This window comes from Homalodisca vitripennis, chromosome 1, assembly GCF_021130785.1.
Source record: "Homalodisca vitripennis isolate AUS2020 chromosome 1, UT_GWSS_2.1, whole genome shotgun sequence".
In the NCBI taxonomy this organism is placed as follows: domain Eukaryota; kingdom Metazoa; phylum Arthropoda; class Insecta; order Hemiptera; family Cicadellidae; genus Homalodisca; species Homalodisca vitripennis.
The window spans coordinates 49066985-49083010 of record NC_060207.1 but is presented as its reverse complement, the minus strand read 5'-3'; the positions used below and the strand labels follow the sequence as shown (position 1 = coordinate 49083010).

At 31.8% G+C, this 16026-nt stretch overlaps 3 protein-coding genes across 3 annotated transcripts in view; 1 reads left to right on the top strand and 2 right to left on the bottom strand.

Annotated features, from left to right (window-relative positions):
- The window catches only part of LOC124361165 (epidermal growth factor receptor), a 70395-nt gene extending 67581 nt beyond the window's left edge, over nt 1-2814 (top strand). Inside the window, exon 16 of the mRNA XM_046815207.1 lies at nt 770-2814. Coding sequence (XP_046671163.1) covers nt 770-1020 — 251 coding nt within the window. The 3' untranslated portion in view covers nt 1021-2814. The remainder of the gene's footprint in view (nt 1-769) is intronic.
- Nucleotides 2815-7481: 4667 nt separating this feature from the next.
- Nucleotides 7482-7895, bottom strand: LOC124360689. Its single transcript, XM_046814554.1, has one exon. It carries the CDS (start codon nt 7893-7895, stop codon nt 7482-7484), a length of 414 nt encoding a protein of 137 aa, XP_046670510.1.
- Nucleotides 7896-9171: 1276 nt separating this feature from the next.
- Nucleotides 9172-16026, bottom strand: part of LOC124361157 (succinyl-CoA:3-ketoacid coenzyme A transferase 1, mitochondrial) — a 37279-nt gene continuing 30424 nt past the window's right edge. The window contains exon 10 of the mRNA XM_046815198.1: nt 9172-14029. Coding sequence (XP_046671154.1) covers nt 13880-14029 — 150 coding nt within the window. The 3' untranslated portion in view covers nt 9172-13879. The remainder of the gene's footprint in view (nt 14030-16026) is intronic.

The window sequence follows — 16026 nt, the reverse complement described above, 5'->3', positions numbered from 1 at the left end:
TTATTCTTTTATCGTCGTTTCATCTGCTGATACATGGCACGGCATGCAGGTATATCCGTATAGCATGCCTACATACTTATCTGCTTGTTATTTCTTCTTCCAAAAAACAGACAATAAACATAACTTTGACAAATCGGAATTATTTTTAAAATATCAATGCACACTAACTGAATCCATGCCAAAAATTTTCTTCAGCGCTTTAAGGGTTAAGACCCTTTAAAACACAGTTTGTCCTGTTTGGGGCTTAAATCGGTTGGATGTTTATGGCAGTCTTCAGACCCCAGATTGTATACAGAGCCCTGGCCTGTGACCCAAACCACAGCAGTGGTAGAATGGAATAAACTTAACATGTGTAAAATTATCAGGTAGCCAAGCCCTACTTAAAGTTCATATCTCCTGCCAGATTTCTTCTAAACTTGTTTAGGAGTGTGTGCAATTCTTATGTAAACTTGTATCATGTAAAAGTCTGGATTCCATGCCATCATTTTATGTTTCCCGTTCTTAAGTAAGTCTGTAATGGATGGGAGTTAAATAGGATATTGCTTGATATTTAGTTTAGATTGTAAACTTTGTATCTAATATCAGGAATGGTTAGTGAAAGGGTTAAAAATACTGCATTGTATGTACCATCAGTAAGCCATTTATACATATTTTGAAGTGATAATTTAAAAACCCGTCACAAGGATTTTTATTTTGTTACATGTATTACAAAAATGTTGCTATTTCATTATATATCTTCAAAGTTATTAATAGTTTAATTTTGGTACAGAGCCAGAGCCGGTAGAAGGCAACGGGATACTCCGCAATTACAATCCCGACTTCCTCCCTCCCCAAACCAGTGTGGACAACCCCGAGTATCACCTGGTCGGTGTGCCCCACACTCCGGCAGGTGCTCCTCACCCGGTTGCAGGACCGTGCCACAAGTCGTCGGAGGAGGAGTCGGACCACGAATACTACAATGACTTTGACCGGCTCCAGCGGGAGTTACAACCCCTTAGACGAAACGAGACGACAGTCTAGTGTCTAGTGAGAACACTGTTTGTGTAGTTTTAACGTGTACAATATGTAAGTAGTTTTTACTCAGTGTAAAAAAATGTTATCGATAATACTGTTCATTATAGATAGGAAGGAATCTCAAGTTTTCTGTTAAAAGACATATCACTGTTAAGGTATGTAAATAGGAATGTACAATGATATAATATTGTAATTTTAAGGATCAAAAATTTTACTTAGGAGTGCAAGAATTCTTAGCTTGACAAATAAAATTTTCTCTATTTCAAATAATTTAACAGCTTAAATTAAATCCAAACCAACAGGGGGTTTAGTGTGTTCTACAGTCATTCCAAAATTCACATTCCAAAGTGATGGTTAGACATAAGAAGTCATACAACGAACTTGAGTCATTCTTCTAGTTAAAAATCAAAGTGCCATTTTATAGTGGCTTATTTTTTGAATTGTTGTTTTTTGTGTTAAGATATTTAAGCTTGTTAAAACAAACCCAACTATCAATGTAGAAAAAATTTGTAGTTTAATAATAGTTACAATTATGTACTTATATGTTGAAATATGTTGTATATATAAAACACTGAAGAAGTGAGGGACGATTTCAAAGTTATTTTTACATTTTTATATGATTGAGTTCTGATTGCTTGAATGGAGCATTGCCTCCTCACTTCTTCAGCTTATAGACTGTGATACTCTTGTTATAAAGTTTTAACTAGAATTATCGTAATTGTAATTATGTAATATGTTAAAGTTAACATACCTGTCTCAAGCAATATTGTTGAAAACTAGGATATTATTTAAGTGTATTTTGGCTGTCAATCATGTAATAAATTAGTTTGTAACCTAAAAAAAATATAAAACCAAAATACTGTTTTAACTTAAAGCATGTATAAACTGCCTTACTATTGAACAATTTATGTTTAGTAGGGTTATAAATGATAAAAACTGACAGATATATTTTTAGTGCATGTTAAAATTTTAGTTACCTTTTAATTTTTGTCACATTTAAGAATAATTAAATTAAATATTTTATTGTTTTGTTACTATGTGCTAATATTGATTTTGAATTTAAGTATAATTTGGAAATGGATAAGTTTAAATTGAAAAAAATCCTTTAATAACGCCAATCTCTAGCTAACTAGTTCAAGGATTAGATGCTTATTAGCAAAATGTACATTAAATTTTATTTCTCAAATCAGGGCAATTTGTTCAGTTTTGTACTTTAAGCCAAAGAATAACTGCAATTTTTCTACTAAATTATTGTTTTTACTTTTAAATTTCAAAAAATAAAATACTTAAAAATCTAAAATACAATGAGATAATGACAAGATTTTGAATCAAAGTACTGATAATCAATCCAAAATAAGTTCTCTTCTTTATCAGTCAACTGTTGTAAACTATTTAAGTCACTGAAATAATGTAAATAAATAGATTAAGAATCTGTATCTAGTGCCATTCTGAAAGCCAATTGTCCTTGCCAATGCTGCCTTGAACTTAATCACTTATTAAGACTTAAGATCTTCGTCAATCATCGAGATCTGGAAAAATGTTGATAGTCTTGTTTATGTACTATTGTTGTTGCACAATTTCTACTAAAATATACAGTATTCCAACCAAATTCATGAAATATATTTTTGTACTCTTCTTTTTTGGATATGCTTACCTTGTAATTATTTGGTCATATTAGTTATACAATGTATTGTTATGTTAGGCAGCATGTATTCCACCTACCTTTCTTCCCCTATGTACTGAGGCAAACTGTACGATATTGTACCTATTGTGGATGTAATAAACTTTATATTATACTAACAACTCTAATTTAATTACCTTTACATTTTTGTTTTGGTATAAAATTATATTCAGCTCATACCATAATTTTGCTCCTGGTAACTTCAAAATTACCATACTTCCAAACAGCTGAAGCAGAAACAGTACTTCTGCTATGCAGTAGTTCTTTCTAGAATTTGCACCATGATACAATTGGTTACCACTTCTGAAAAAAATATGGGATATAAAATACAGAGGTTGCATTAAGAAAACCTGCAGTTTTTATTTACTCTTTGTGTTGTATTAAAGAGCAAAATAATTTATTCAATTTGTTAAATCGAAAGAGGTAGAGGGATGAAAAGAAAAGTAATAAACTTGAAGAGAAAAAAGAATTTAAGTTCATAACCTTAACCAAATAAAAATTGACAAGCTATTTTATGTGAATAAAATATTATGATGAGTTTCGAATATGGATAATTATTGTTGTAAACATGATCATCATGCTATAACTCAATATTTAAAAAATATAAAAACTTCTTTTCTATTACAACCTATTTTCTCATCATATAGGGAGCCAAGTCATACAAGTACAATTTCATAAAAATAAATCTCTAAAACTAGCAATGATACTGTAATAAAGTTATAAAAGTAAATTTCTATTGGCTGGTAATGAAATAATGAATACAAATTAAAACTAATGTACTTAAAAAAGTAACATCTTCAAAAAACCTGTTTTTTCACAAGATTATGACTGAACGTATTTCAAATCAAACAAACAATTGATTTGTGCTAGTATTACTTTTATAACAGATGTCCTGAGAGTGCCAAAGTCCAAAGTGTTAACTGGAAGTGTTATCAAAGTATTCTAATGTCAACTTAATATTTTATATCTAGATTTTGCAAAAGCATTTGACAACATGAGCTGATATGCCAGGTGCTAATTTTTTATAGGAATACAGTGTGCTCAAATCCTAGAAATAGGGGTGGTGGAACTGCAATCTCCAATGATCGTGGGGGTTTGAAATACCTACCAATAGAAAGAAGGGTTCAGGGAGCCCCCAGAAATGAAAATATGGTGAGATCTCAAAACAGTGTTTGACAGAACTAATTTTTGAGGTGCAGGAAAAAGTTTCCAGCACAAACTAAAAATCCCAACATTTACTTAGATAGGTACTGGAATGCCATTCCAATGCGTTCTGCCTTAAACCCATCATTGAAAATACCAAATAAGTTTTGAAAGAAAAAGTATGTGTTTAGCCTCTATGAGCAGTGTTTGAGAAATCTACATCATGATGGCCATGGTGTAAAGCAGGGTAATCCATTGTTGCTGATTTTGTTTGGCCTATTTTGTGATTGTTCTTTTAGGTCCATGTCTCTAGATGTGGACTTTAATATGAGAGCTAGTGAATAATTTCTTTGCCTACCATTGACAATTCTCTCAAGTGAATTTTTGAAGCTCTCCATAAAAGTTGATTTTCTTTCATAATGTGAACAACTTCAACACAACTATCACTTACATAAATTTTATTAGAAATTCTCTCTAATCAAGATATCACTTGATCTACATGGATTACTCATTGTGAACACTTATTAACCTAATTAAAACTAAAACAAAATAATGCAAAACAATTATTACTGAACAAAACAGATTGGTTTGTATGCAAACTACTGTTTAGGCTGTTATTGTGATGCAAACGGAATAACAGCTAAAAAAAAATGCAGTTGCTAACTGCCAAGTTTCAAAACAAATTTCAACCCTCAAGGTCAACTAATTCGAAATGAATTGTTTATACAGACATATTTACATATAAATCTGCTTTTGTCATCAATTTGATGTGAGAAACTGTTTTAAATACTCAGCCAATTGAACCCGTGTTGGCTAATCTTAAATGTATTAAGAATAAGTTTTAAGGGCCCAACCCTAGATTTACAATTCATTGCAACATTTTCTTGTACATTTTCTATACAGACAACAAAAACAGAGTTCACTTAAGTCCACAAAACCATGAAAATCAATACAAAACTGCATTTTCACTGACAAACATCTATTGATTATCAGGTGACAGAAGATATTTCCTCTGTTTTAAGGGCACTATCTTAAAAATATGTACACACTCATATAAGTACTATGTAAATCAGTAAATTGTATATTATCACACTTTTTTTCATTTCTGAGCTATGTATCACATTTAGACTCTATGTCTTCACAAAATTCATTTGACAAAACTTAATAAAATATTTGTCAGACAAGAAAGTAAGTTAATAGAAACTTTTGAACTACCATGCATGAAATGTATGATTCATCTATACCATCATATCTAATCCTAGCCATCATAACATAGTAAAAAAAACTATCACGGTTTTGTGTTTTAAGGGGCCAAGATTGGAGAAAATGTGAAATTCGCCTGTTAATTCAGTCATAAGGATAATTGAAATAGACTGATATTCTATGATCTTCCTAAAACAAAATGTTGTTCTCGAATTCGATAATGAAAATAGAGTAATTGCTAGTGTTCGTTAGAGTTATCAGAGCAAAAACAACAATTTTTTTTATCATACCTGAAGTAATCACACCCTGCTTGCTATTAGCTATTATTATGAGGGTTGTCTAGAAAATAACAAATGTTTGGGATTAGCTTAGCAGTGGGTTGGGCTAGAACCACCATGTTGGGGTATAAAGAGTCTACTCTTATGTTGAGCTGGGGTAGCAGGCATTCTGTATCAATCCTACTTCTCTCACTATGAGTAGTTAAAATGTGCCCTACAATTGAAAATTTCGCAACTTTTGCATTTAGTGATTTTCGTTGGCAAAATAACTACAAACTCATTGAAATCTATTACCAACTATGTAATATTTAATGAGACGGAATAATGAGTGAAAGCAGAGTGATGTCTATCCTGGTTACTGAAAACTTGTAAACGAAAATCGATTAAAAAAATTGTGAAAATTGCTGTTTCATAATCAATTAACTTTCAGAAAATATTCCTCAAATTCCATGATGTTTTAGATCATGAAAGTATTTTGGAGAAGCTTGGCTACCACAAATGTTGTGACAGATGGGTTCCAAAAATGTTTACAAAAGAGCTAATGGCCACATCTCTGGATTTCTTCACTCAAATACTCATAATGGAAATCACAATATCTCTAATATAATAATTTTATTTAATTTTCTTTGTATATTTAAATTTGTATGTTACTGTCAGATAACAAAGAAACACTAACAAGGACTTTAATTTACATACTGAGCTGTAATTTTAGCATAGCTACGAGATAACAAATCACAATATCAAACAATTTTCTAAAGAAAAATCAATTTTTGTAATGTAAATAATCCACGTATATGTAGGATATCACTGCTCTGCCTACTCACGACGCAATATCTCCAATCAGCTGACAGAAGCCTTTTGGTTATTGACTATATTGAGCAAAATAAAACAACCAGAATGAAAAACAGTACGAACTTACATTTTTGTTTTATCAACAACATTCTCTTATAGATACTTAGTTGGAATAATTTGAGAATTGGCCACAAGATAGTATTATACGACTGTTGCTGCACGTAATACGGATGTCAAACCATGTTGATGGGTTAATTGTGAGATGAAAAAGGTATTCTAGGTAATGGTGATTACATGCATTCTTGCAAACAAATTTTTCCAATTTCTGTTGCACCCAGAGAAATTAGGGGAACTTTTTTCTTGGAAAACAAGAATGTGGTTGATTTCCTTGAATGAGGCTTGACAATTAATGCAGAAAAGTATTGTGAAACGTATAACTACATCAGGCAATACGAAACAAGTGTCCGGGGACAACTACTGCAGTGAGCTATAAACTATTGTTTCTTCACTGCAATGCACGTCCACACAAACATGGATAATGTTGATCATCTTCCAAACAGGCTTCTAGACTTACTGCCTATTTCGAGAAATGAAGACCTGGGTTGACTTGTGACATAATTATTTGATAGTAATGCTGAACTTAAAACTGGCGTTAACCCATGATTAAGATCTCAAGCAGAGAACATCTTAAAGCGGAAATAAAAAACTTGTGTCATGCTTCTCTTAATATAGAACAGTTTAAGCTCTCACATTGAAATTAGCTTAAGAATGAAGTTTTCAAATATATATATATATATATATATATATACATTTATATATATATATAAAAAAGCAGTTTTAGTTCAATTTCATAGAAATCTGCCTATGAAATAATGCCTAATGGCGGTTTCCACAGGGAGAAGATCTAGCATTTCTGCTCTTTTATCAGGTGGTTGAAGTCATTTCTTCTCGTCTAGTTATTACGGAGTCTATTTCTCTGTCTTTCAATGGACCTTAATTCTTTCAGCACTTCCATGGCGAAAGTGCTGGTGGCGTCCCATGTAGCTTTCGATGACAGCATCACTTCCACTAGTACCTCTGGTTGCAGCGTCCGGTTAAGAATAGTTTCCAGGTTGTCACGTTGCATACTGAATCTAGGGCACATAAAGAATACGTGTTCTGCATCTTCAGACTCCAGGACAGGATGGGCACTCCGGCGAATTGTCGTGCTTAAAGCGATAAAAATATGCTCTGAAGCAGCCGTGCCCTGACAGCATCTGCGTCAGATAGTAATTGACTTCTCCGTGGCTTCTGTTCAGCCAAACATCAAGTTGTGGTATTAGGCGGTACGTCCGCCAACCCTTTTCTGCGGCATCCCATTGCGCTTGCCATCATTGTACGCTGTTCTGCCATTCTTCAGTCCTAAGTTCCTCAGGACTTGACGTAGATGTTTTCCGTCGTTGATAGAATGTGCTTTCTTCGGCTAGCACTTGGACCGGCAGCATTGCAGCAATTACGCACGTCGCCTCTTCAGATACTGTGCGGAAGGTACTCGTCACTCTCAGGGCACTTAGCCGATATATTGATGCGACCTTACTTCTTGTCTCTTGTACTTCAAGCGCATCAGCCCAGATTGAAATTCCATAAGTCAGTGCCGAAGTGACTACCAATGATAATAGCTTCCTCCTGCTCTGCTTTAGGCCTCCAACATTTGGCACCAGTCGTGATAGGCTTGCCCTCACTGCCGACGCTTTAGTACTCACATGTTCAACTTGCTGCTTGAAATTAAGCTGGGCATCCAACATCACACCCAAATACCGAATAAACGGCTGCGATGTGATATTGTGCTCTCCAATGTTAAGGTTTCTAGCTGCTTTCTGCTTGTAATAAGCACTGCTTCGGTCTTATACTATGCCAACCACAGTCCTACCATATTCATCCACTTACTGACTTTCTCGTAGGTGATGTCAAATGCAAGCTTTATCTCGTCGAGATGTTTTGTGACGATCACCGCGGCCATGTCGGTGATATATATATGTGTGTGTGTGTGCGTGCGCGTGTGCATGGACTTATGCAATATAACATGAGTTTGTGAACACAATTACTACAGAAATGTTTTTAATATCCAGACTAATCTTGGTATCTTAGTACTTGCTATACATCATAGCGCAAAACTAAAAAGTGTGTTGGAATTCTTACGTAATTTGCAATAATGTTTGTTCTTAAGTGTTTTTTATATCTCGTAAGATTTCCAGGTTGTGGGCATACATAGTTTTAAGTATGTATACAACATTCCGGGAAAAATTCTGAACATGATAACTACCGCAGTTCTTAATAGATTCAGACTAAACTTGATAGAGAGGTAATAATTGTATATACAAGCTATCAAGTTCAGTCTGAATGTGTTAGCAATTAATAGTCTGAATTAATAGAACATTTCAAGATGGCGGTCATTCGTATTTGGGCAAAATTTTAATTTTTGGTATTTTATAACATAAATCACAATCAATACTTTCCTTAATAGTTTCAAGCAACATTTATCCTTATTTATTTTTTTATAACTCTTAAGGTTCTAAAATGGGGGCCATTTAAAGTTATCAAAGTATACAATTGAACTGTTATTAGTGAATATTTTTACAAAGAAATATTTATGTTTATAACAAATTCAACACTATTGAGTTTCTAAATGTTTAATAGTGTTACGATTATACTGATATGTCAACATTTAGAGTTATTGTTCAATCCGTGCTTTGCAAATAAAACATCTAAACTAATAATGCATCATTAGTTTGACATTTATAGATGACGGCATTTATCTTTCTTCTGATTGAGCTGGAAGGGATATTTTTATTTTACTTTTTAAATTTGTTATTTCAAAAGGTATGGTATTTTTTTTACAGCCTTTAATTACTAGTTGGCTGACTCCATGTACTTAAAATACACTATCATTATGGTGTCCATAATATACATATATAAAATTAATTCTATATGACAGCTTAATTATATAATACATGATATATTATACTTTACATGATATTAGTTACTTTACAAGTTGATGAAGGAAAAGGAAAGACTTCAAAGTGAAATTTAAGAACAACTGTTTTACTTGTATAAATATTTTAATAAATTATTTACACATATAATACATTTTATAACAAGTACAATAAATTGTTCTGTACATCAAATTATTTTTTAACAAAAATAAAAATATAAACATGTTTCGATAACAAACTTTTATAACTTATCATTAGAATGAAACATTTTCTCAAGTTTTATATTGGTTAGTTAACCCTTAAGAATCATGATGATGAGTGTAAAGTGGACCGATATTATTCCTCAGCCTCCAGATGCTTGGTTATATTACAAGTTTTCAACAATTTAAAGTCCAAATATAAATTTAATGAAATATTAATAACTTAAATTTAATAAATCAATTGAAACTACTGAGGATAGAATTATAAAGGTTATAGAGAGATATGTGGTCTTCTAGATACAATGAATGGTTGGGTATATTTGTTAAATATATCGTTCTTTTTATTTATTGATTCATTTGATTTAAATCATTGCTGCTTCTTGTTAAGTATCCTTATTGATCAAACAAATAAGTTTTTTATTTTAAGAGCACAGTACTGTTCACCCAACCATATCAGTGTTAACAGAAATCTGGTACAAAGAAACATGTCCAATGTAAGTTGGCCTGAACAACATTTTCTTACTTAGAATGTATACCTTAATAAGTGAGCATCACAATTTAAATCAAAAGTGAAAGTAAATTTTCATACTAACATAACTTTACATATTGCTAGTAGCAAAGAAACTTATTTAAAAATATAGTTTATTTTAGTAACTACTGTTATAATGAAATTTAACATTAGTTTCTGCTACTTTACAATAATTTCATTAACCCTGAAGTTGGCACTCATTCATTTTTAAACAAAACGGACCGCTGTAGTGGCAGTAGTTCAAAATTGAACTCATGACGTCGTCAAATGATTCATTTGCCATAACATTTAAAATCAAGTTTAATGAGGATATTAAAGTACCATTGAAATGATGAAAAGTTGTTTTATCAACATAGAATGTTTTTATTCTTATTCTTCCTTCTAAACTGCCATGATTCATGATTGCTTGTCATTGTTTTTCAAAAGTCGCCATTCTCGTCTGCTGAGTCTACGATTACTGTGTTGTTATTGTCCTTCGGTAAAGGATTTATTTCAGTGGTTGAATTTGATATCTTTATTACCTAAAGAACAATTTTGGCTGGTATATCAAAGTCTTTCTGTAATATATTTACGGCATGTTGAAAATTTTTGAGACAGAAGTTTTGGTATTTTTCTATGGTAAGCGTATCAATGACTTGTTTGAACCTAAGCCATATTTTGAAATAGGCCTAGGTTTGTGTAAATGCTTACCAAATAATGTTTTGTAGTATAAACCCCATACAACTATATATTTCTGAAACTGGCCTTTTTTCTGTCTTTTAGTTATTTGGAATTATTAATTTCCAGCTTTATATTAGTTTGGTGTGCAAGGTCCATACCAAATTACGTAAATTTAATTTTTTAATTTGAAGTTTCAACTATTTAAAAAAATATGTAAATCGATGAGTTGTATTTATTAGTATGTTATATTATTCTACAAATTACTTATAAAAACAACATATAACATCATTATAAAACCACAGTATTTTAAGTGTATAGATAATTTAGAATCAGTGCTTGTAAACAGAGCAAAAATAGCCTGCAAATAAAGGATTTTAGCTACCAACTCTAGGGTTAAAATTACTGTGATATCTTGGAGTAGATTATTTACAACTCAGACAATGTAGTTTCAACACTTATTATAAATTTAATTGACAACATATACCAATTAATTGAAGGTTGTCCAAACAAGGTTGAATTTTTAATTCACATACTATATATTTGATGAATATTACAGATAATAACAAAAAATCCAAAATAGAGGATAATCAATATATCTGATCGCTTTTGTTGTTGATTCCAAGTTTAACTTTTACTACTGTGTAAAACACACATTAAAGTTAAAAATAAATAAAAAATAAAAAAGATCAATATAAAAATGGTACTTATACCAACCAGACTTTGTTTTTATTACTTTTAATGTTTTCAGTAAACTATAACAAAACCTTACTTAAGCATAACCAAATATATTACTTTTGCATTATTTACTAAAAGTACTAACATAAGAACATTACACAATCATAATAAACATGTTTTATGCAATAATTAATAAATACTTACAGTTTTCAAATGTAATCAATAAACAAAATAACCACTACAGTCAACAACTGTGCCTGGCTATAACAACAGAATTGAAACTAAATTCAATTTTATAAACAGCTGATTGCGTCATCTGTCCACTCACTATGCTATTGAAAAACAATGTCTGCAGACAGGACAGATTCTGATGTTTGCAATGGTGCCCGAATCATGTTGATACAAGTTTTTGTACTATAATAAGTGAAATAGTGATGCCATGACTAATCAACGATTGCCAACCACTGCGGGACTCTCACCGACAAATAGTCGTTGATTGCCAACACTACGGTTAACTGGCACAAGAATATTAAAATATTTATTTTTGTTAAAAAATTATGTTTCTTTAGTTATATTTTTGTTAAAAAATTATGTTTCTTTAGTTATATTTTTGTTATTTTTAACCAAAAACATACACAAAATATAATGTGGTCGGTATAATACTAAGTACCTAAAAAAAAAATACCAAATGTTTGGTTCTAACTAAAGCTCATTCTATTTGATTCAATTGAGAAATTTTCTAACCCTCTCCCACTCCCAAGATTCACAACGACCAGTGCTGCATGACGCCTATACCATGACAATACTGTTCTGTCTCATATGTCAGAAGATGGTTATTTTTCCTTTACTGTATATAATTATTACTGGAATTACAAACATGGTTGTTTACAGACATTTAGCAGGAAGATTAACATGTACTTGCTGCTATAAATAAATAGGATTATTTCAGTATTTACACAGCACTCACATCGTATTGTATGCTTTAAGTAAGAGAAGCAAATATGGATCTGTAATACTGCGACTGCTTGGAATTGACAGGTAGAGGATTAATGGAAAAATCTGTTGTATTTCATAGATTCGTGTTTTTTTTTTTTTAATTTGTAGCATTATTTAAATAAATTGCTATGTACCATCTGAACTTAATTGATTTTAATACATACAATAGCTAGGAAATAAAAGTAAATATAAACTAAATACGTGTTAGTGAATTGCATAAAACTAAGTAAAAATGAATTGTGGGTTAATTAACATAGTTCATTTTATCTTATTTGTAAAGTTCAATACAAAAGCATCGAAACACAGTCATACATAACCTCTGCTGGCTGAACTTTGAGGCCAGAAGCTAACATGACTGAGTGTTAACTAAGAGATACACTGAACTTATTTGTCACATCCCTTAAGAGATCAGGCCAGACATGATGTAACAGTTATACTTTACTTAAGTATTACTACCCGGATATGCTCCCTCATGGAACTTTGGAAAATGGTGAAGGAATATATTATATTTTGGAAAAAGGAATACCTTCATTCAAATGTGCCTAAACCACATAAGGTAAAAAATAATTTTGGTGTGTTCAAATCAGTAACACACAAACAATTTTACTGATTTTATGGAAAGAAACTTCCAAAATATAAGATAAAGCAATCACATCAAAATACATACCAAACTGTTGAATATATATTACATGTGCTCAGTATGTACTCAAATTTATGATTAATACTCTCTAATCCTCTTCACAACATGTCCAACATCGCAACATTACAGTGTTGAACCTGCTCCAAACAGTTTATTTGTGTTTTTACTGCTATTAACTGATGTCTACATAGCTTCTGAAGCAACCACTAGATCTTGCAGCTATCACTTATCTTCGATTACTAAAATTCAACAAACTTCATCAGTCATTTGTTGTTTATCCAGTGTTTGTTTAGGCTCATGAACATGGTATTAAACTTGTGTGAAAGTGTTAAATAGTAATTTTCTTGTAGCGATGAAAGTGTTTTAATGTTGAAGAGTGGTTTGAGCTTACAAATAATGCAAGATAGTAGTTAGACTTAACATTTGTCAGAGGACAAAAAAAAATAATAATAATAATGAAGTGGTAGATGACAAGGCTGACAATCTGCTACCCATATCAATGCAAATGAAAGGGTTAAACAAGTTGTACACTACTAAGCTGCCATAATTAAGTTTCAGGATTTACTGAATGAAATTCTTTCAAACCCAACCTAATACATTAATAGAACAATTCTCAATAATCACAGCTCAGATAACAGATCAAGTTAAAACAGTTATAAAGGCTAATTAAAAAAAAGAAAAACACTTATATAATCAATTCTGAAAACTTCAAATTATGTTATACATGATTTAAGGATAACACCACCTTTATCTAAATTTTCCAAATTACTCAATTTCATCATTTGACATTTGTCACCTACAGTAAAGTGTTTAATTTATTAGTTTTAGTACTTAAATTATAATAATTTCTAAAGTAAATTTAATTATTATACATCTATATTGTTGATCGAGGTGAATTTTACCTGCGATTACTATCCTGACTGACAGTACTGTACGTAACAAGCCTGTGCTACAGTGAAGATAAATTTATATTATATTGTAATAATCTTAAAATAAGAATTATTCACCCATAACCAAAAATATTGCATTATAAAAATTACAGGCCATACGTTAGAACTGTTATTTACTTCATACTTAAAAGCTATCCTGCAACTGTTCACTCTGTGGTCTCGACTTGCTGCATGGGCCTCAGTTCGGGGGACACCTGAAACTCACAGCCTGTACTGGCAATGATGTCTGCCACTTCCACACCCTCTGCTACTTCTGTCAGTGTCAGACCATGTTCTGGGTCCACCTCAAACACACACTGCCAACATAAATAGCGCTTTAGTCACATTCCACCACAGAGCCTAAATTGTATTGTTTATATTGTTCTGCTCCTGGGAGTACAATGCTAAAATTCCTCATTTTTTTAGCTACAAAAATACCATGCTGTGATGGTAATTGATGCAATGTAGGTAAAACAGATGCAAATCGAGGTCCAAATTCCCTGTCTGGATAAATACCAAGGATATTTAACCAAACTGCCAACAGGCCTTGGCAGGACGTGATGGTGGAGACATACCAAGTAATATCCTTAGTTAGTACAGTGTCTAGAAGTTAGTATGTTTCAATCAACTGTATTAAGATAATTCATTAGTAACTAGAAATATTCAGCACAATATAATATCTATATAAGTCAAAGCTGGCCAAGATAGCGGGTTGACCAGTCAGTATTTGGATGAAACCACAGCAATTCAGAAGATTGTCATTTTATAGCTTAGCATACTCCCTAATTAACGTAGGCATCCATCTCAATATGAATAATTGGCATAATAATCCTAGAAATAGCACATACCACATATATAGGGCACATTTGGCCGCCTTCAAATGCTAATGCTGCATAAGCATGGCAATAACATACTTTCATATTTCATACCTTTTGAAGTGGTATATTATATATATAAAATTGTGATAACATTTTTTTGGTTGCAAAGAGAAAGAACCAAACCTTTCAAATACCAGGAGAATACTTTGAATTTGGATCATGTCATTTATGGAAAGCTGAAATTTACAAAGAATGCAGTCACATAAAATTACGGACTCAATATTTTTGATTTAATGTATTACACTGCAGCTAATTTTATGTTGTAATCATGTATTACTTCATTATTTTAATATCTATCAGGGTTTAAGCTGCGAAAGCATGTCATATTTTGTGAAACGAGCCAAGAAAATGCGACACTATTGAGAAAAGCTCTCACAAAATTGCGACGAAAACAAGGAAGAAATGACCGCAAAAATTATATAGCATTTCGAAAATTAGTTTATTAACATTAAACATATTGTTTTTCAATGGTACTATAAGATCATCACAAGTAATTTTATGTATATCAAATATTAAACACTGTGCCGCCCCACTGGTAGACGAACTGCCTACTCTCAGATCAAACAGTATAGAAACCCAAGTTTGAACGTCAACTACAAACCAACTAATAGAGCTAAAATTACAGGAGGTACATCTAACTTAAGCTTGTTTATTTTTGTGTCTAAACGTATAAAGCAAATTATTTACAAATAATAAACAAGTTTTGTGTCTGTAAGAATGAAAAAAGGTATCGGTTTTGGCCCTTTACTACTAAACTGGAATTTTGAAAGTTAAATTATTAATTGTTAAACCTGTCATTTGAGGCTCAAGTCTCATATGAAAATAGGCTGATGGGAAATGATTTAATATATCAAAACAATATTTTATTTATTACAGCTTCCTCTTGCACTTAAGGGCACAAGTGGACCTCGCATGATCGTTGCAATACCGCCCTCGACAGTTTGGCGGTTCGCACGTTCAAAAGAGTAGGCGACAGACACGACAAATTAACTAAATCAGTTTAATTAAGTTAAAGTAGTACTAGAACTATAGTTTTACATTATATTTACAAAAATAATGACTATACGCTCAATAACGTGACCAATGCCAAGTTTTTTAACCAAACCCGGTTGAGAATAAAGGTTAAATGGTTTACAAACAACTGATTCAACAACAAGTTTTATCCACATAATTGAAAAATTCTAACATTAAATGCTCTAAGTTAGTACTCTTCTAGATATCTTGTACAAAACTTTGGTCTTAATAGGATTACAAGTTTTCCTGGTTGTGAATGTTGAAAATTGTAGTTTGGTTAAAAAGCTCTAAAACAGATACCATTTTTCGTTCTTACCGACATAAAAACCTAAATTTAATGTTTATAAACAGTTTGATTTGTGTCTGGACGGAAAAATAAACAAGTTACATTTGAATTTAATTCCCATAATTTCAGCCTAGTT

Bases quoted from the DNA above. Each gene is read 5' to 3' on its own strand.
- LOC124360689 (XM_046814554.1), bottom strand. From the start codon at position 7,895: ATGTTGGATGCCCAGCTTAATTTCAAGCAGCAAGTTGAACATGTGAGT.